The sequence below is a fragment of the Rhinoraja longicauda genome, chromosome 15 (assembly GCF_053455715.1).
Source record: "Rhinoraja longicauda isolate Sanriku21f chromosome 15, sRhiLon1.1, whole genome shotgun sequence".
NCBI classification, from domain to species: Eukaryota; Metazoa; Chordata; class Chondrichthyes; order Rajiformes; family Arhynchobatidae; genus Rhinoraja; species Rhinoraja longicauda.
In genome coordinates, this window is record NC_135967.1 from 23526310 (window position 1) to 23546852 (window position 20543).

The 20543-nt window shown below is 40.2% G+C and overlaps 1 protein-coding gene across 6 annotated transcripts in view; it reads right to left on the bottom strand.

The window, feature by feature from the left end:
• Positions 1-20543, bottom strand: part of pcdh11 (protocadherin 11) — a 679207-nt gene that overhangs the window by 534824 nt on the left and 123840 nt on the right. The window contains exon 3 of one of the 6 annotated variants that reach the window (XM_078412297.1): positions 1567-1880. The exons of the other annotated variants lie outside the window; for them this stretch is intronic. Within the exon in view, the coding sequence (XP_078268423.1) occupies positions 1788-1880 (93 nt within the window). The 3' untranslated portion in view covers positions 1567-1787. Of the gene's footprint in view, positions 1-1566; positions 1881-20543 lie in introns of those variants that run through there. 6 annotated transcript variants of the gene reach the window in all.

Genomic DNA, 20543 nt, shown 5'->3' on the forward strand with positions numbered 1-20543 from the left:
ATGGATACAGTCCTTTGTTTTACTGAGCAAATGCTAACTAGTTTTCAACTGTGTCTGGGAATTCATCCAGTTTTTAGATGTAGTAAACATCCACCTGATGCCAACACATATTTTATTTCTTAAGCTTATTATTTGGCTCAGAAAAACTCAGTGACAAATTTGATTGTATAAAATTAGTCATTTCACAACAGGTAATATTGGAGAGTACATGATATGTAAATTTTGAAATCCATGTGGAAATCATTCTGCAATGCACTGGGAAAAGAAAAAACAATGCTTCTCACTCAATAATATCACAGAGCTTCCGGCAAATGTATTGCACATTTTACCTGGGAGAGGTTTTATTCAATTGCCACTGATTTTTGTAATATTACGTGTGTGTTGGCAGCTTATCGCTGACACGAAACACATAATTGACAGGACATGACAAATAACAGCTCACTGATAATTATTCCAACAAATGCAATGAAGACATCTACCTGGATGTCTTGATTTGCTGCCGGTACTTCAAGCTATGTTGTTAGTCATGAAAACAGATGTCTTAATAGTAGTGGATCTCTCTTACCTGGAGCCAAAAAGGAATGGAGCATATATTCATTGCAGATGGATGCATCAGTGACCATACAGGTCAGAATGTGCAGGATACTGTCTAGCACAGAAATCACACCCCTGGGAAAGGAGACCTCCTGTCAAGATCTGTGTCCATTTTGGCACTAAGCAGTAACTCAAAGCTGTTCTCTAATTATTGCACATTGTCACTCATTTGCCATCTGTCTGAACCACGAGCATCCAAAGAGCATCTTACAATTCTTCAACATGTCTTTGTAACACTGGCGTTGACCACTCAATTTCCTTTTACCATCAAAAAAATTAGGCATTTCACAACAGGTAATATTGGAGAGTACATGAGATATAAATTTTGAAATCCATGTAAAACGCATATCTCCAGATTCAGGAACAGTTTCTTCCCTGCTGGTATCAGGCAACTGAACCATCCTTCCACAACTAGAGAGCAGTCCTGAACTACTATCTACCTTATTGGAGACCCCTGGACTATCTTTCACTTGCACTGATGTAATTCCCTTATCTTGTATCTGTACACTGTGAATGGTTCGATTGTAATCATGTATTGTCTTTCTGCTGACTGGTCAGCACGCAACAAAAGCTTTTCACCTCTGCACACATGACAATAAACAATAAACTAAACTAGATCTTGGAGCTTGCTTTTCTCAGTAGCCTTCAACATTTATTTCAGAGTGATGAAGGGGAATATCCTGACTTCACAGGACTAGCTCATTGACTGGCGAATAATCAGCAAAGTTTATGGTAAATAGAGGAACTGTTGACTGGAAAAAAAAATTCCATTGGTGCTATTGTCAATTAGATGAAGAAATAATTTTCACTTTGAAATTTTAAGATCGATATCAAGACGTTCAGACACACAATGAAGAGTCTGCTGTCCTCCAGCTGCTGCCATACAATGTCCGGCTTCATGACGGCCAAATTGTAGAGAATGCAACAAAACTAAGTAGTGCAAAGATCTCAAGGATATTAATGACATAAAGCTTTTATGTGTCCCACAGCCGAGGTTATAGAATCCTCTCCGGAAGATAGACTTGGAGTGAGAATCCATCCTAGGTTGGACGGGACAAATGAGTTCCACCAAGATGCATCTGCTTGTTCACTGTGATGGCTGCAACATGGGAGATCCAGCAGATGAACTCAGGATCAAAGCATCGTGCAAGCTTCCTGTATGTATGATGTTGATCTTGTTGATAATTTGCTGGTTATTGTGCATAGTCTGTGCATTCAGGGAGAGATAGCCCGTGTGGGATTATGTGTGGAGCCTTGAGGACCATGTGAGTACAATCTAGCAGTACCTGGAATAAAACAGAGAAAATGCTGGAAATAGTCAGCAGGTCAGCCAGCAACAGTGTATTGAGAAACATTAACCTGAAATATAATTTCTGTCGCTCTCTTCACAGATGCTGTCTGACTCACTGAGCATTTTTATTTTGTCTACCACTTTGTGAACCTTTGGGACACCTGCTGTGCTCTGCTTGAGGAGAGGTAGATGAGCTCCCCTTTCTTATAGAAAGACCCTGACATTCTGCAAGCTGCAGACCATGAAACAGTGCGTGAATCACCATCAACCATTCGCTAAATGATGCAAGGTGACAATGACCTTCATCACCAAAGGTGCAGCAACTCAGGCCCGAGTCTATGGCCAGAACTCGGCATCTGGATTGTCACTGCTGCCTTCACTAGTGGGATAACTACTCAGCAGGCCAGGCAATCACTTTGGAAAGAAAAACAGAGTCAAGTACAGGTTTCTGTTTTTATTTCAGATTTCCAGCATTTGTGGGTTTTTTAGTTTTTACAACTTTGGGTACATTTCTACGCAGGGATGGAGTGTTCCCAGAAGACCCTTGGGGACAGGTCATACCAACTGGAGCTCTTCTATCTCTTTCTATCTGATCATTTTTGCTTGATCCCTTTCCCCTTTGTAGGATTGGAGAGATCACAATAAAACACTCCAATATTTGCTACGAAAGGCCAGTCTTCATTCCAATATTTCCATTGCTTTGTCTACCAAGCCCAGCTGCTGGCCAACTTCCAAGTTTTTGTTGATCCATTGAACTAATACACATACTGGGGTTCTTCCTGCTGTTTACATCTGCATTAATATTATTCAATGATAATTGTATATACATGCATTAATTTCATGGGGTAGAAATTATTGGGCATTCAACGAGGATTAATTGCACCCTGTACACAAAGTGTTTCATATGTGCATGCACACTATACATACAAAATCCTGTTAGGACTGTATCCAGATTGCAACTATGTTTTGATATTGATCTTATGGTATAAATCAGTCATACAGTGTATGAAAAAATGCACTGCGTAATTCAATTTGCAGGCCATATACTGGGTATTGTAACATAATGGACACATAGATGGCTAAACTGAATTAATGTAGAAAAGTATGAAATATTAAGTTTTGGAGAAACAATCCTATTGATCTAATGCAAATAAAGGGGAATATTTTGTGGGATTGGACCAACACTTAAAATCAAAAAAACATTGACGTTCCTCCTTGAAGCATTTTAATGTCTGAAAATGTCCCTATATCTGAACTGCATCTCGGGAGAAGATAATTGTTGGGCCATCATGTAATAACATGATGGCCCAACAACTTCAATTGGATTTCTTCTACGGCGCTGCATTACCTGGTTGTATTCTTGATTTTAGAATAATAGAACTTCAGTAAAGGGTTTAGGTCGAACTGTGCAGATTGAATAATCTAAGGCAATTTTATTACTGAGTAAAATAGAAAACATTTTCAGCCGAAAGGTTGACAGAGCTATCAGTTCAGATATAGGGACATTTGCAGACATTAAAATGCTTCAAGGAGGGACGTCAATGTTTTTTGATTTATGAAGATATCAAAAATATATACATAACATATCTGTTTTATATTAAAAGCTACCAGTTAAAACCTCAGTAATTGCTTACACAACACTGCAGACTGGTGGTGTGATTACTTCACCACCAAATTGGCTAGTCACAAAATATAAATATTCCTTCCTTCAATTAGCTTAAGCTTGGATTGATAGCACATTGGGAGTAAAGTTCATAAATCAACAGCCAGCTGAGTTTAACTGCGGTTCCCTTTTAACGTGCTGTACAGTAAGTAGATTCATGAGACTTTGAGATTTTCGCTTGTCATGCTGATCACAGAACAGTAGCTATTTTAGGAATATTTATAATGACTTCAGATAATTGGTAGACACAAGAATCAGAAATAATTTAACATTATGGTGACAGCAATGTACTTATGTTGGTGTGCAACGTTGACAGACTGTAAAAACAAAGACATATTGTGGGCATCTAGAGAGTTAAGGTTTCTCCATTTTCTGCCAGTTCTGTGGTCTACTCATCATTTGAAATGGAAAAAACAAATTAAAGGAGCGATGCTGTTTGAATGGTTTATCTTTAAATTAAAAAATGTTAAGTACCCAACAACATGATTCTATAAGATGTAACGGTAACCACAACTAGCCTTTGTAAAACTGACCTCACTGATGGACAGTGGCACAGAAAGCAATTTTTCGTAAATTGTTTGTGGTTGCCTGCCGCAAAGCCATAGAATTCCCACAGCTCATTGCCGAACCCAGCAACAAGGCACAATGATCTAAGAAAAGTGCAGCCAAAAAAAGTTTTAATAGTGAATGATGCTTTGTCATCAGTATTCTGTGTAGTGTAGTTGCAATTGCTCTTGCTTTTCCGATGTTAAGCATAGAGGTCCATCTTGTTAATACTGATAATCCTGCCTCACTATAGATACGCTAAAAAAAAACATTTCAGAGAGTGAACTTGGCAATACAAAACTATTAACATGGTCTGATGACTTTGATTCCCTCTCCCCCGACACGCTGAGGAGAAAAAGGTCTACAGGGTAATTTGTTAAGCAGTACTCATGCTTAAAAAAAGCAAGTCTTGTGAAGAACAGACAGAAAGTGGAACTATGATTTTCAAAGTTTTAATTCTCCCAACTATTGGTTGCACAGTCTGTAACTTGTATATGTCATGGTGAAAATGTTAGAACTATTTAAAGATGTTGAGACAGGGCACTTGGAAGGATTCAAGACATTCAGGCAAAGTCAACATGGCTTTGCGAAAGAGAAATTCTGTCAGGCTAATTTATTGGATTTATTTGAAGAAAATAACATGCTGTGTGGATAAAGGGGAACTGGTGGATGTACTAAGATTTACAGATGGATGCAGGGGATGGGCAGTAAATGATGGGCTTGCCATCAGCGCCAAGATCTCAAATAAGCATTTTATAAAAATTCTTACTTGTATTTCCAATAAACATTCAATAGGTTATTGTGGAAAATAAAACCTTAATTTATTACAATTTATGTAAGTACTTGGATTGCGATACTGAAGACACGATTGTTAAATTTTCCAATGACGCACAGATAAATAGAAAAGTAAATTGTAAAGAGGACATAAAGGTTAAGTGGGTGGGGAAAAAAAGAGACAAATGACATACGAAGTTGGAAAATATCACTGTTTAAAAAGGATAAGCTCATTAATAAAGACGAGTTAAAACTGTTGACTGAAATGATTGAGAGTCTTCAGAACTCTTCCTGATAGATATGCACAAAATGCTGGAGTAACTCAGCGGGACAGGCAGCATCTCTGGAGAGAAGGAATGGGTGACGTTTCAGGTCGGGACCCTTGTCTTCCTGACAGGGTTGAGGAAGCAAATATTTTAAGGCAGTGGTATGCAAAGGAATGAAAGATCACCACAGACAGATAGGTGTTGAGTCAAGGTTGCGATCAGATCAATCATGATCTTGTTGAATAGTGATTTGGGGAGCATGCTTGAGAAGCCATATGGTCCACTCCTGCTCATAATTCACATGTTCACATGTATGTAAATCTTCTTCTTAGGCCCCCTCGGTCATGGCTGATCATGGGTGATGCATCCTAGTTGGCTGCTTGCTCCACACCTCGGCTAGAGCAGCTTCACTTGTGGCTGAAGAGACCAATGCGGGAGTGACAGTCTCTGTCGCAAAGGTCACATTTGTGTGTGGACTCTGATCTGTTGAAGTTGCTGCGCTCCTTTCTGCGTGCCCGCTTTTCTGCTGCTGCGTTCATCAGTTTCTCTTCCCCCATTTTGAGATGTTGGTTCAGGGTACCTCTCCACCTTGTACGGTCAGCTGCAAGTCTCTCCCAGGACTCCACAGCGATGTCGAGCACCTTCAAATCTCTCTTGCAGACATCCTTGTAACGTAGCTGGGGGCGGCCGATGGTTCTCCTCCCAAATGTTAGCTCTCCATAGAGGCTGTCTTTTGGAATACGGCCATCCTCCATGCGGTGGACATGGCCCAGCCATCGCAGCCTGCGCAGCCTGAGTAGAGTGTACATACTCGGAAGGCCAGCGCGAGACAGAATCTTGGCGTTGGACACTCTGTCTTGCCAGGATATACCCAGGATAAGGCGGATGCTTCTAAGGTGGAAGGTGTTGAGTCTTCTCTCCAGTCTGGCATATATAGTCCATGTCTCACTGCCGTAGAGCAGCGTGCTATCTTTGTCTTCACTGTCAGCTTTGGATTGGTCCACACTCGAGTTGTGAGGCGAGCGAAAGTTGTAGCTGCCTTCCTGATCCTCTTGCCAATCTCTGTGTCCAAGGAGAGGTTGTCGGTGATGGTGGAGCCGAGGTACGTGAACTGATGGACGGCATCGAGTTCGTAGTCGTCGATGGTGATGACAGGCGGTGCCTCTGTATCCTGTCCCAGGCCATTTCTTGAGGCTGATGGTCAGCCCAAAGTCCTTGCAAGCCCGATAGAAGCAGTCCATCAATAACTGCAGTTCCTGCTGGGTGTGGGACTCAACTGCTGTGTCATCGGCGAACAACATGTCTCTGATGAGAGCTTCACGTACTTTTGTCTTGGCTCGGAAGCGGGTGAGGTTGAAGAGCTTGCCGTCTGATCATGCTTGAGAAGCCATATGGTCCACTCCTGCTACATAATTCACATGTTCACATGTATGTAAATACTCTTAACAAAAACGAACACCTTTGTTCATCTGGCTAACAGGAAAAAAGAGTAGACATAAATGAGTCTTTTTCGTAGTTGGAAAGACATACAGTATCAAATGGTTTGTTACAAACACCTTGATGAGCTTCATTGTGATTTATCAAGCCAAGGTGTTTATTGGAAAGGATAAACAAAGTAGTGGATTTGAAGAATGTTCTAGGTCAAGAGAAACACAGTTCGAATTTCTGTGTGATTAACCTAAATCACAGCTAGTAGAGATCTGGACAGGGGAGAGGAATAAACAAAAATACTGAGGTGAAGGAAATGCAGTGTTCAGTGGGAAGGAGTTGTAGAACTGGTGAGATTACAGAAACTCTAATGAATGAGCTTCGAAAAGTTTTTCCACATATTAGCTTAGCACACAACAAACAGGCTGCAAACATTCATTAACACCTGCCTCAGGAGAATACTAAACATCTGGTGGAGAGACAAAGCAATGTGGACCTGTGGAAAATAACAAACCAGGATCCCATTGACTTACAAATTCGAAGGAGAAAATGGAGTTGGATTGGACACACCCTCAGAAAACCTGCCTCAAAAATTACCCGGCAAGCCCTGAAATGAAACCCCCAAGGAAAAGGGAAAGGAGGTCGACCCAGGAACAGCTGGAGAAGAGGTGTCCAGGCAGAAATGTATGGAAGTGAGCACAACTGGGGAGATCTCGAAAGAACTGCCAACAACCGAGAGAGGTGGAGGACATTTATCAATGGCCTGTGCTCCTTAGAGGAGCAAAGGGCTTAAGAAGAAGACCTTGACATAGGCAATGGCCATTTCAGCCCTTTGAGTCTATGTCAGCTCACAGAACAATAACAATCCCACACTATTTATCCCTTGAATTATATCCATCACCTCCTCTGAGAATTTATCATTAATCAATACAGATGTGCACCCTCACACAGTCAGCAATAGTCAGGATAGAGTCCGTCATTGGAACCATGACATGATAGCTGCACCAATGTGCCACTCTATGTCTGTTTATCATATGGATGAGACGTGCAAGTCTGAGGTGCAGTAAAATCAGGATTCAACATAGATTCATGAACGCAAAGATGATGCACATTATACCACGGAGCGGAGAAAGATATTGGTTTTATCAGAAGATAAAGTAAGGTAGGAGTTGAGGCAGAAAACAAAGTAAAGTTGAAGCTCAATTTATGACCTATTATTTCAGAAAGGAATAAGGAAGAAAATGGGGAACTACAGAGCAGTTAGTAGTCGGGAAATATTAGAAACTAAGTAGGTGGTAACAGGGTCCTTGGAAAACAATAATAGTTTAGTTTATAGATGTTATCTCAATTTACAGAAGCCAATTAATCTACAAACTTGAATATCTTTGGAATATAGGAGGAAACTGGAGCACACAGAGAAAATCTACGTAGTCACAGGGAGAATGTACAAATTACGCACAGTCAGCAGCCATAGTCAGGATCCAACTCTGTTCTCTGGAGCAGTGAGGCAGCAGCTCTACCACTGCCCCACAGTGCAAATGGGACTAGCTCAGATGGGACTAGCTCAGCATGGATGAGTTGGGCCGAAGGGCCTGTTTCGGTGCTGTATGACTTGAAATGAAAGGTGAACCCACTGACACACTAAATTCTTATGAAATTTGACAGGGTGAATGCAGAGACGATGCTTCCATTGGCTGGGAAGAAAATTCTCCACCCAATGGAGATGTTCGAATTTTGGGGGAATAAGGGGCAGTGTTATTATAAGCAAGTTATTCTGATACAAAAAATTCAGACATTATTTTATTGTGGAAGAGCAAAAACAGGAGATCAAATGACTAAGTCTCGATTCTATTTTCTATGTTCTTGTATTTATATCAATGGGAGATGGATTCTGATTCTTGAATTTGGTTCTGATTCCTACATTGTGGTTAGTTTGTAAATTAGTTAGAACTTATATTCTGAATGTGAAGAGAATAGGAGTAATTAGAAACTATCATATGATATGTTTTGTGGTCCAGGTACTGCAGTTTGTTCTACTTATTGCGGGGCATACAAATCATATCGATTTGTTGCAACATACAAGTTGAGGATACATGGGTGAAAATGGTCTATATTTCTACTCCCCCATCACACACTCGCTTCCATCATATTGAACATATTAAAATATTTGTTTATTTTTTTATCTATTGAATATTATGTTTACAAACCAGTTGTGCTGCGGCAAGTAAGAATTTCATTGTTCTGTTGCGGTACATATGACAATAAAACATTCTTGACTCTTAATTTTGCAGAGTAAAACCTTTAAGGTGGTGGTTGCTGTAGATCTAACAAATGAGCCAGATAGTCACAGTTGAGAGAAAGCAAATTGTTTTGTCTTCCAACCTGATAACTATCTTGCAAAAGTAGTATTTGCAAATTATGAATAACTATTTATTTATGCACGCCAATTGAGAGGCTTTAACCAACACAGTACATTGATCATGACAATAATGGGCAGTACCAGAAATTGCTTTGGTCTGCATCCATGAACTTTGCTACCTGTATAAATTAATAACTGAAGGCATTTAAAAAAAAAAATTCTGTTCATCTGCAGCAGAAAGAAACTCCTCAGAATAAACCAATTATAATCTTGACATCAAGCCATATAACATCAAAGGTTTTCAATTTCTATTACTGTGCTGCAAGTGTTAACAATAATCATCTACAGTGATGAGTCACAGCATATCAAAGATCTGTGGTAGGCTACATTGTGATGTGTGTGAGACAAAGTAGGTGCTCTTGCTCTCACTCTCTTCAATCACAATCTTGTTTCTGTTTCATTTTGAAATCTTTTATAACACAGATTCAGGTATCATTGAAAACCTGAAAAAAAAATTGGAACCAAACACAATGCTGCCTTCTCAGTGTTCCTGCAGCAGAGCTTATAAAATTGTCTCATTATAGTACATTATTTTCCTGAAGTGTGAGAAGAATCAGCTACTAATGCCTTATCTCTATGTGAATGCAAGACAACAATGAGATGTCAACAGTTGTAATATCTCACTTACAAGATGAAATCCAGTGGAGCGTTAGATTAATAGCGGCAAAAAAAAAGCTCACATTTCTTACAATGTGCTGCAAGTCAAATCAAAGTTTTATGATTGACTTGCACATGCTGAGCTTGTATATTGCAGCAATAGGATTAAGGCACACTCTTTCAGAAAAGCTGCTTTATAAAGTAACATCTTAGCACTGTATCTTGTTATTGACAGTCAGTCAGCTTGCTCATAAAAGCATGTTTACTGAAGCTCAAATGCCTTTCTATAACTCCATCAAAATTTATGGCCAGAAGATCACAAATTCAAGACTCTGGAATCTTGAGCAAAAAAACAAACAATTATGTGGGTCCTGACTCCAAATGTTGTCTGTCTAAATTCTCTCGACTGATGCTGTCTGACCCGATGAATCCCTCGGGCCATTTGTTTAATTGCTTTTCACACCTTACGTTTGCTGAATACTTCAGTGGAATATTGAGAATGCACCAATGTGTATAAAATCATGAGGGTAATTGAGAGGGTGAATGCACGGAGTCTTTTACTCAAGGTGGGAGAATGAAGAACCAGAGGACATAAATTTAAGGTGAGAAGGAAAAGATTTCATGGGAACCTGAGGCACAACATTTTCCATTCAGAAGATAGTGCAAAAATGGAACGAGTTGCTAAAGGAGGTGGTTGAGGCAGGTACTATAACTGCATTTAAAAGACACTTGAACAGGTACATGGATAGGAAAGGTTTAGAGGTATATGAGCCAAAAAAGAGCAAATGCGACTAGCTTACATGGGACATCTTGATTTTCATGGACAAGTTGGACAAAGGGCCTGTTTCTGTCCTGTATTACTCTATGATAGTGATGCTGTGGGGGATAGAATTCTTTGAATGAGGCTCCTGTCCTCTTTGGTGAACCTTAAAGACAGTAAGAAAGAAAGAAAACTATTCGACCCACTGAGTCGAAGCCATCTGCCAAAGCATTGCCATCAATCCCATTCATCCTCCTATTTCCCTGTAACCTACTCCCTCTCACTCAGCCAACAACTCTTCCTTGATTATCCTACCATCCATCTACATTCTGGATAATTTAAGGAACCAAATTACCATCCAACCAGCGTGTCCTTGGGATGTGACAGAAGGGCAGGGGACCCACACACTCACATGGAGAAAGTGCAAACCTCACATAAACAGCATCGGAGGTCAGGATCGAACCTGGGTTGCTGGAACTGTGAGGCAGCAGCATTATTTGCTGTGTTACTGTGCTGACCTCAGGTCTTTCTTGGCCAACATATATCCCTCGAACTATACCATTTTAGAGACAATATTGCCAATAATTTTATTATTGGTTGTGGAATTGTACTGTTCCCAGCCGTGACTCCGCTTGGTTATGAACTGCTTTAGTGCATTCTAAAAATGTAAGCTACACTGTATAAATGTGATTACTTGATATTGAATACTTATAAGGATCTGCAGAGCCAAATAATGAACAAGGTTAGGGCAACTCTTGTCCCAGTTGGTCAGTGTAAAAAACGGAACCATCATAAAACAGCAACAGTTTAATTCAAAGGAGTGGTTTATGTGCACACTTTGCATGGAAGATTTCATGCTTGTTAATAGTGTAATTTGCAAGTCTTAATGCAGTTATGCATGTCATTGCTTTTCAACAGGGACTACGCTTGACGAAGTGTGGTGGTTATGAATGAATTCAGATGAAACTCGGCTCAGACATAGGGCAGGCGCTCAGCTTCTCCTGTGCAGTGATGCCAAACTGCAGATTGCAGTGGCTGAGTTAGATATCCAGGAAGAGGCTCACGTGTTCCCTCTCCCTGGAGTCTTCCAAAGAAAAGAAGAAAATTTCACCATCATGCACATTGTTTTCTACTCGCTTATTTATATTCGTGTTCATAAGTTATAGGAACAGAATTAGGCCATTCGGCCCATCAAGTCTACTCCGCCATTCAATCATGGCTGATCTATCTTTCCCTCTCAACCCCATTCTCCTGCCTTCTCCCCATAATCAAGAATATATCAATCTCCACCTTAAGAATATCGACTGATGGCCTCCATAGCCTTTTGTGGCAATAAATTCCACAGATTCACCACCCGCTGACCAAATAACATCCTCCTCAACTCCTTTCTAAAGGTATGTTCTTTTATTCTGATGCTATTCATTTCTCCAGGTCATAGTGTCACAATATCACTGCTGGAGAATGACCATCATCCCTCTCATCAACTTTGGGAACTTGATAGCAACTTATTTCCAGATCAGAGAAAGCTGGAGTGTAATAGGCATTGGCCAAATGACAAAATGTATCTTTCTCATCTGCCTAGATAACCCCAATTGCAAATCTATTTCAGATAGGCAACTGCGGCACGGTAGCGCAGCGGTAGAGTTGCTGCTTTACAGCGAATGCAGCGCCGGAGACTCAGGTTCGATCCTGACTACGGGTGCTGCACTGTAAGGAGTTTGTTCGTTCTCCCCGTGACCTGCGTGGGTTTTCTCCGAGATCTTCGGTTTCCTCCCACACTCCAAAGACGTACAGGTATGTAGGTTAATTGGCTGGGTAAAATGTAAAAATTGTCCCTAGTGGGTGTAGGATAGTGTTAATGTACGGGGATCGCTGGGCGGCACGGACTTGGTGGGCCGAAAAAAAGGCCTGTTTCCGGCTGTATATATATGATATGATATGATATGATATGATACCATTGGTTGAATACATTGTCTATTTCCTTTTTCTGTATTATGGATCCTGGGCTGTATTGGACTGGTTCATCTTGGACAATTGATTTCTCTGTCAACGTGCAATGAGACAACAAGAAGGAAAAACAATGAGACATCAAGGCGGACACAAAATGCTGGAGTAACTCAACGGGACAGGCAGCATCTCTGGAGAGAAGGAATGGGTGATGTTTCGGATCGAGACAATTCTTCATGAAGGCATATGTCCATCAACAGCAAGATCAAGCTTGTGTGATGTTTCTTTACTGTCAAACAGTCTGCCAGTACTTCCCCTTTTGACTCTTGAGAAGAATCATTTGTTGTCAGCACCAGTGGAGCCATTTCTTATCTACTGACGGTAATATGTAATAACATCAGGAGAACACGGGAAACAGGGGGAGTTATAGGCCCTTGTGCACCTCATGGACATTCCATCATTCAATGTGATCTTGGCTGATCATTTACTTCAGCGCCACTTTCTTGCACTGACGTCCAAATCTAACTCTGCCTTGGATATACTCAGTGACCAAAACCCCAGAGCCTTTTATGTGGAGAATTCCATTAGTTCACTATCCTTTGAGTGAGGACATTTCTTCCATCTCAAACCCAGGTGATCAAACCATTATTGCGAGATTGTGACCTCCAGTTCATCTTGTGACCTTCACTTCATCTTCCCATCAGCTACATAAGCATTTTCTGCGATTCAATAAGATCGACTCGCATTCTGGTAAATTTATGAAAGAAAGAGCCCTGTCTGCTTCAGGTCTTATCAAAGGACAAACCACACCTTCTAGGAGTCAAAAGGGTGCCCTCTCTCTATTGCAAGTTAATTTTGATGCCTGACATTAACATCCTCTAGGTGCAGCCTCATCCAGGCCCTGCACAATTGTAAGGTTACTATCTGCTCCTGAGGTATTGTTGCTTTTCAATTGGTAAATGGTTGTTCTGTCTTCTTGTCTGTAAGTATTGGCAGTGAGATTGATTTCAATAATTTGATGTGGAATGGAATCAAGGGCAGCGACTTAAAGCTCAGCGTCGCAATTGATAAGTTCTAAGTGTTCCTTCCAGCTGGCATTTTCTGTTTTTCTGTTCTTGATGAATTAATCTCGGATCTTGGCTTGCAGTGAGTTTGTCTCATGGCTTTGGGGTCATAGGTAGCCTTGACAGTGATGCTATCTCAGCAATATGCACAAAAACAAGTGCCACGATAAAGAAAGTAATTTCAGCATCCTCTCCCAGTTCAACATCTGAAAGTAAGAAGCCTATTGCCTGTCTTCTGACTGCACATTGTCATTTGGTCTCACCCTATCTAACCCTTTCTCTTTGTTCTGCATGTCCCTCCTCCAGCTTCTCTAAAAACAAATGTGTTTTCTCTTTTTCCTAGTCCTGACAAAGGATTTATGACCTGAAACATTAACTGTTTCTCCGTTTCTCGACGCTGCCTGCCTTTAAAAAAAAATCATTTCCAGTATTTTCCGATTTTATTAAAATACTCTCTATAAAATGGCATTTTATTTAAACATATATATATATTACATACACATACATATACAATATATATATATAAAATAACTATCAATAACTAATTACCAATAAACAGCAAAACAGTTAATGTTTCAGGTCACAAATATAAAGATGATTTTTAAAAGTCTAGCCCAGTGCAAGTTCCTAGACTCAATTCAACAAAATAAAATGAGGGAGAGAAGTTGTTGCCATTACTCATTCTGCTGTACTACTCCATGAAAGCATCAGGAAAAATAATGGCAAATTGCTGCCATCGAGTTCAGGATTTCGGTTTTTATGCACTCATATGTATAAATCTAAACAGTGTCAGAATTACCAGAATTTCTCCACTACATCTGGCCTGTTGAGCCATGATTGAGCCTTAGGAAGCTTGGCATGTCCCCGACAACTCTCACCAACTTCTACAGATGCACCATAGAAAGCATTTTATCAGGATGCATCACAGCCTGGTTTGGGATCAGCTCTATCCAGGACCGTAAGAAATTGCAGTGAATTGTGGATGCAACCCAGGCCATCACACAAACCAACCTCCCTTCTTTGATTCCATTTATGCCTCACGCTGGCTTGGCAAGGCCAACAGCATAATCAAGGACAATTTGCGCCCATGCCACTCCCTCTTCTCCCCTCTCCCATCTGGCAAAAGGTACAGAAGTGTGAAATGCACACCACCAGATTCAGGGACAGTTTCTTCCCAGCTGTTATCAGGCAACTGAATCACCCTACCGCTACCAGAGAGCAGTGCTGAACTACTATCTACCTCTGATTATCCTTGACTGGACTTTGCTGGCTTTACCTTGCACTAAACATTATTCCCTTATCACGTATCTATACACTATAAATTGATTGATTGTAATGAGGTATTGTCTTTCTGCTGACTGGTTAGTAGGCAACAAAAAGCTTTTCACTGTGCCTCGGTATATGTGACAATAAACTGAACTGGAACTGGAACCTGGATTTGCTGTTCTTTGGCTAAATGCCTCTAAAATATCTTACTTTGTTTTTAATGACCATCATATCCATTTGGTCTGTAAGAAATCACCTCCAAGCCGGGGTGGGAGCTGCTTTACGTCCTCATCGTCCACCCTGGGTAGTTCTACAGAACTGGCAAAATTTGCAGTGAAGCATCAACTACAGTACTCTGAAGCACCAATTGCCACTTTTGATTGTTGTAGTTGACATATGAAAGAAGAAGAAGAAGACCTCCAAGCCGGTGTAATAAACAGAAACATTCTAGCCTTACAGCAGTCAACAGCTTAAAGTGCATGTGAGAAATTAAATCTAATGTGTGCATGTAGCATATTTGTTCCCTCCATCCCTCTTTATACACGGTACTGAAAATAAATGAGCTACACAGTTGCAATTTACTTAACAAATTTGTTAATACAATTACTTACTTCACAGACTAACGGAAACGCTTATGCATCTATATGCCTGGATGGAGAAACTAGCAGAATTTCACCAGACTCACATGAACCGTACAATGGTAATCATCACATCCATTTGAAATTATATTTCTTTCATTAAATTAAATGCTAAAATCAGAACCACTCAAGAATTTATGAAAAAAATTGAATGTAGCAATTCATTTCTTTCACAACAATCTTCACATCACTGGTCTTCAATGATAACTGAATACTGCCCTGAATTGGTAACTAAATAATCTCATATATTCTACATAATTTACAGCCATTTTCGCAGTTCAGAGAATTTTCTATTACAATCAAAAACAACCATGCACATAAACCACCATGTGAATCATAATAAAGTACTGTTGCCATGCAGATAAGGCTATACATTTAAAATGACACAACTGCAGGGTGGATAATTCTAGTTTGCTCTCTTTTCTGACAAACTGAAAGTCCAGAAGGATATTCTAAACAGAGTAAGTGTTTGAAAACTAAGATTGTGGTCTGCTTTGTAAACCTGAGAAGCAAAGGTTTCTAATGTTCTAAATAAATATTTGTCTGGAAATTGGACTTCAGGCATCATTGGTGTGCTAAATTGGTGAGAAGGCCAAATCAGACGCATTAAAAAGTGAAATTGGAGCATCCTTGCTTTAAGAAACCGTTATCATGGTTTGCTCCCCTTTAAGAATGGTGAGAGCTGACCTTTGCATTTCAAAGTCAGCAACTACTTTCCCAATAGGCATCTGCCATGTCTTTCACACACTGACCCAAGGGAAGGGAGTCAGAGCTTTCAAAGAGATCTCTGTGCACTGGCATTTGGGTGTTCCTGGAGAGCAGGTCCGCCTCTATCCAATGATTGCAAGACACTCCAAGGTCTTTGCCATCAGCAGCTATCATCAAGTTCAGAAAAGGTGAGGCCTGTGAGCTAAACGCATTTCTTGTTCTTCTTTACAGAGGCCTGTTGACACTGATTCATTTACTAATAAAAAATTTACAGAAGGATTCTGTGAACTTAAAATCAATATCCTTGGGGAGGGACATTTTAAAATCACACACAGTTCTCCATGATGTACTACTCCTGGATTTATTGTGAGTTACTAACAGGAGTTATAGGTTGCAATTACTTGATCCAGTTTCTGGTGTAAATAATGAAAATAACATATATTAATGCCATCAACAGGTGCCTGAAATACAATAGACCATTTAAACTGCAGAAGGGTGAATGACGCCCAGAAATGCTGGGCCCAATTACTTGGTGGTTAAGGATCCTGCTGGAAAGTCACAAATACCAGGGCAAATGAATCATGTGTGCAATTTATGCACAAGGAACAGGTGCAAATGCATCCTGTTTCCAGGTAAATATTTCTTCTTGACATAGTTGGATATTTACATGTTTTTCTCTGCATGTTTGCTGTACCACATTGTCTCTGACAGCCTGGTTTGCATTCCCTGAATCTTCAAAGTCAATGAAGGAATTTTAAATTGATTAGTTTCAAGCGGTGGAATATGCTTAGACTGTGTCTGGGAAGAATGACTAGGTATCAAAAAGAGACATTCCTATGACTACAATAAAATGCTGAAACACTTTGTATTATAGATATTATGCGTGTGTGCGTGTGCATGTGCGTGTGCATGTGCGTAACTTCATTTATCCAAGATCACCATTATCTGTTTGCTACATTATGCACTGCACTCCACAGCTTCATTTTGAACTATACCACCAATTAAATAACCACATTCTTAATAAGTAAATGAGTCCAGTTTTTAATCTGCCATCCACAACAAAACTTATAACAGATAACCTATAAATATTCTGGAGTTTATTGTTCTATTTCAGGAAAGATACTGATGTATAAATGTGTTGTTACGGATTAATTTACCAGTAACAAGAAGTATAAACTTTGGGAAATTAACATTTAGCAATAAATGGAAAAAGTGGATTCGAGTTCAGTGGACAAAAGAAGATTATGATAGAATGGAAGTAATGGAAAGAAATACATGTTCACCCTCAGTAATTGAACAAGAACTACTATAAACAGACTGGTCCTATAATGTGATCAGCTGATTGTTTCCGACCATGAAATTCTGAAATAATAAAGAAAACTGCAATCTTCAATAAGTTTACTTAATAACATAAAGGTCATTACACCAGCAATAGTATTTGGTGTCATTTGTTTTCCTGCCAGGTAAGTAATGCCCATCTAAACTAGCTAATGCCACTAAAAACAATTTAAAAGCTATTAATTAATGAGGGTTATTCAGCTTCATCAGGGTATCAGACACGGTAGAAAGCTTGGCAGCTCTCTTTCCTGCTCCCATTCATTCTCATTCTCTCTCCCTCATTCTCCCTTTCTCTTTCCCCTCTTTCATCAGACGTATTCACCCTCAGCCCTTCCTAGCTAGGTACTGACTTTTGCCTCCCAACAGTGCATATATTCTTCTCTGAACATAGTTCCTCCTACTGATCCCTGAAACTCCAGTGGATTCTTCTGATTACTACCTTTTCCTGATTTTGCTTTTTATTTTTGCACTTTTCTTTCCTGCTCTGTTGTTTCTGTAACATTCTGCATACGGAACAATTTTATTTTCCTGTAAATGTTGGCTGTTACAAATTGCCCCTAATGTAACTCCATACCTTTACCAATGTAGCTCAATAAATATATCAGAAATAAGTTGTTTTGATCCCTTCTAAATAAATATACATGCCACACACAATACATTTTTACATGTAAATGTATTTTTTTTAAAAACTTGTTTGAACCTGCTCCTCTTCCTTGCCTCGCTAATTTATTCCCATGACTACACTAACATGGAGGAGCCTGACTGGTCCAAATATCCCCCAGGCCTCACGGCTGCCAGTGAATGAAGCTGTCTGTGAGCAGCGACTAGGCTTGAGGTGGCAGATCCTGAGAGCCTGATGTCAGATTGCTCCGGCCAAAATATCTTTTTAACCATTTCTTTTAACATCATTGATAATCAGCTACATTTAAAATCGTTGGGATTGGGTTCAAAAACTGTTAAAGATATACAGATTAAAAAATACTTCATGATTTATTTGTGAAAATTAAGTTAAACTAGACCAAGTTGGGCCCAAACCTCTCCTGCATTGGTGCAGCACCCTCTCCTCCCCCATTCCCCCCTCCCCTCACCACCCTCCCTCCTCCCTCCCCCTCCCTGCACTAGGTTATACAGTGTGGAAACAGGCCCTTTAGCCCCTCAAGTCCATCTGGTCCATTGATCACCAATTCATACTTGTTCTATGTTATCCTACATTCTCATCCACTTCCTACACACTTGGGGCAATTTGCTGAGGTCAATTAACCTACAAAGCCATACATCTTTGGGATGTGGGAGGAAACCCACACAGTGACAGGGAGAACGTATAAACTCCACAGATATCAGTCAAGATCAGGATGGAACCCAGGACCCTCACGCTGTGAGGCAGCAGCTCCACCAGCTGCACCACCCTCGGTAATGGTTCGGCCAGATGTAAAGTGCTTCTGGCCCTTGAAGTCAGCATGGTTGAGCTTCACCACTAAGCCCAATGCCAAGCTCTGCAATAAAATGAACATTTTAATGCACCAGGATTGCATTTCTGATTTATTCACAAAATGCTGGAGTAACTCAGCAGGTCAGGCAGCATCTCGGGAGAGAAGGAATGGGTGACGTTTCGGGTCGAGACCCTTCTTCAGAATGATGTGTCTCGACCCGAAATGTCACCCATTCCTTCTCTCCCGAGATGCTGCCTGACCTGCTGAGTTACTCCAGCTTTTTGTGAATAAATCGATTTGTACCAGCATCTGCAGTTATTTTCTTATATTGAATTTCTGATTTCCACGTTGATGATAAACAGGAACAAGCTGACTCCATGCACTTCAGCTAGTTCCCTATGGAACCATCAACCAGCGAGCATTGTAATCCAGTGCGATATGTGAATAATGATAATACTGACTAGAATAAAATAATTTCAGTGTGTAATCATGAAAGAAATCATTGTTTTTTCGACATTTTCCAATAAATCAGCCATAGTCTTTTAATATTGCCTACTGGAAAATCCTATATTTTATTATATATTTTCCCTAATTTTGTACTTATGACATTGCAATCATTCGTACTCAGGTAAATAATCATCGTGCACCCAAAATGACCATGATTCGTTTCATAAAATTACAATATTACACATCATAAAAGTTAATAGATTCCAACTTCATTGATTGCATTTCTGCTAACCATGCACTCATTGTGATCTAATTCATATATAAAGTTCAAGATCGATTGAACATTAGCTGACCCTCTTTGCTGCTGCTTTAAGGTTATGTGAGCATAACTTCCATAGGTTTCACAGAAATTATGAACAGCAAACTGCACGCTGGAAGTACTGATTTTCAAGTTCTACTACAGTATATGGTGCCATAGGATTTCTCCCTCAGGTTGACTAAAATCCAATGAATAGTTTCATGCAGAGCACTTATCAGCAATAAAAGACACAAAGTAACTCAGTGGGTCAGGCAGCATCTCGAGAACAGGATCAGGACCCTTCTTCAGACAGATTGTGGTCGGTGCAGGGGAGGGGATGGGAAGACACCTCGAAGAGACGAAGGGCAAGACAAGGCCTGGGGAGTGATAGTGAATACAGACGAGAGGGAATTTTGAACCATCTGCCTATAAAAACATCCCCTTGCCTGTACCCACCTACCACACACCTAAAACATCCCCTTGCCTGTACCCGCCTACTTTGCCCTACCCACCTTTCTTTCAGCTTCTCCCTACAATCAGTCTGAAGGTCCTGACCTGAAACACAGAACATAACAGTAAAAAACCATAAAAAGAAAATCATAAGCCCACCAAAAGAGCTGTTCTAGATGAGAACGCCCATCAACAAATAAGCCAAAAAAGTGAGGGTGGAACAGAAGCAATGCTGGTAATGCAGTTGCCTTACAACTCCAATGACTGGGTTTGATCCTATACACCAATGATAACTGTGCGGAGGTTGCACCGTCTCCTGAAGGGTGCTATGGCTTCCTATATTAATTGTTCATTGTAAACTTTCCCTCACTGGTGTGTGGTAGGAGAATGCAAGGGAAGGACGATTAATGATAGGCAGGTGGGAACATAAGTTACAGGGAGATAATAGGGGCAATTGGATCGATAGGTTTTCTCAAAGAGATGGCCCAGATTCATTGGGCCAAATAGTTTCCCCCTTTGTTTTAACAATGAGAGTAACATTTATTGTAGGGACTCTCTAGGCAAAATATATAATAAATGTACCCAATTTCTGTGTTTTTAATTTATTCTGCTCCTAATA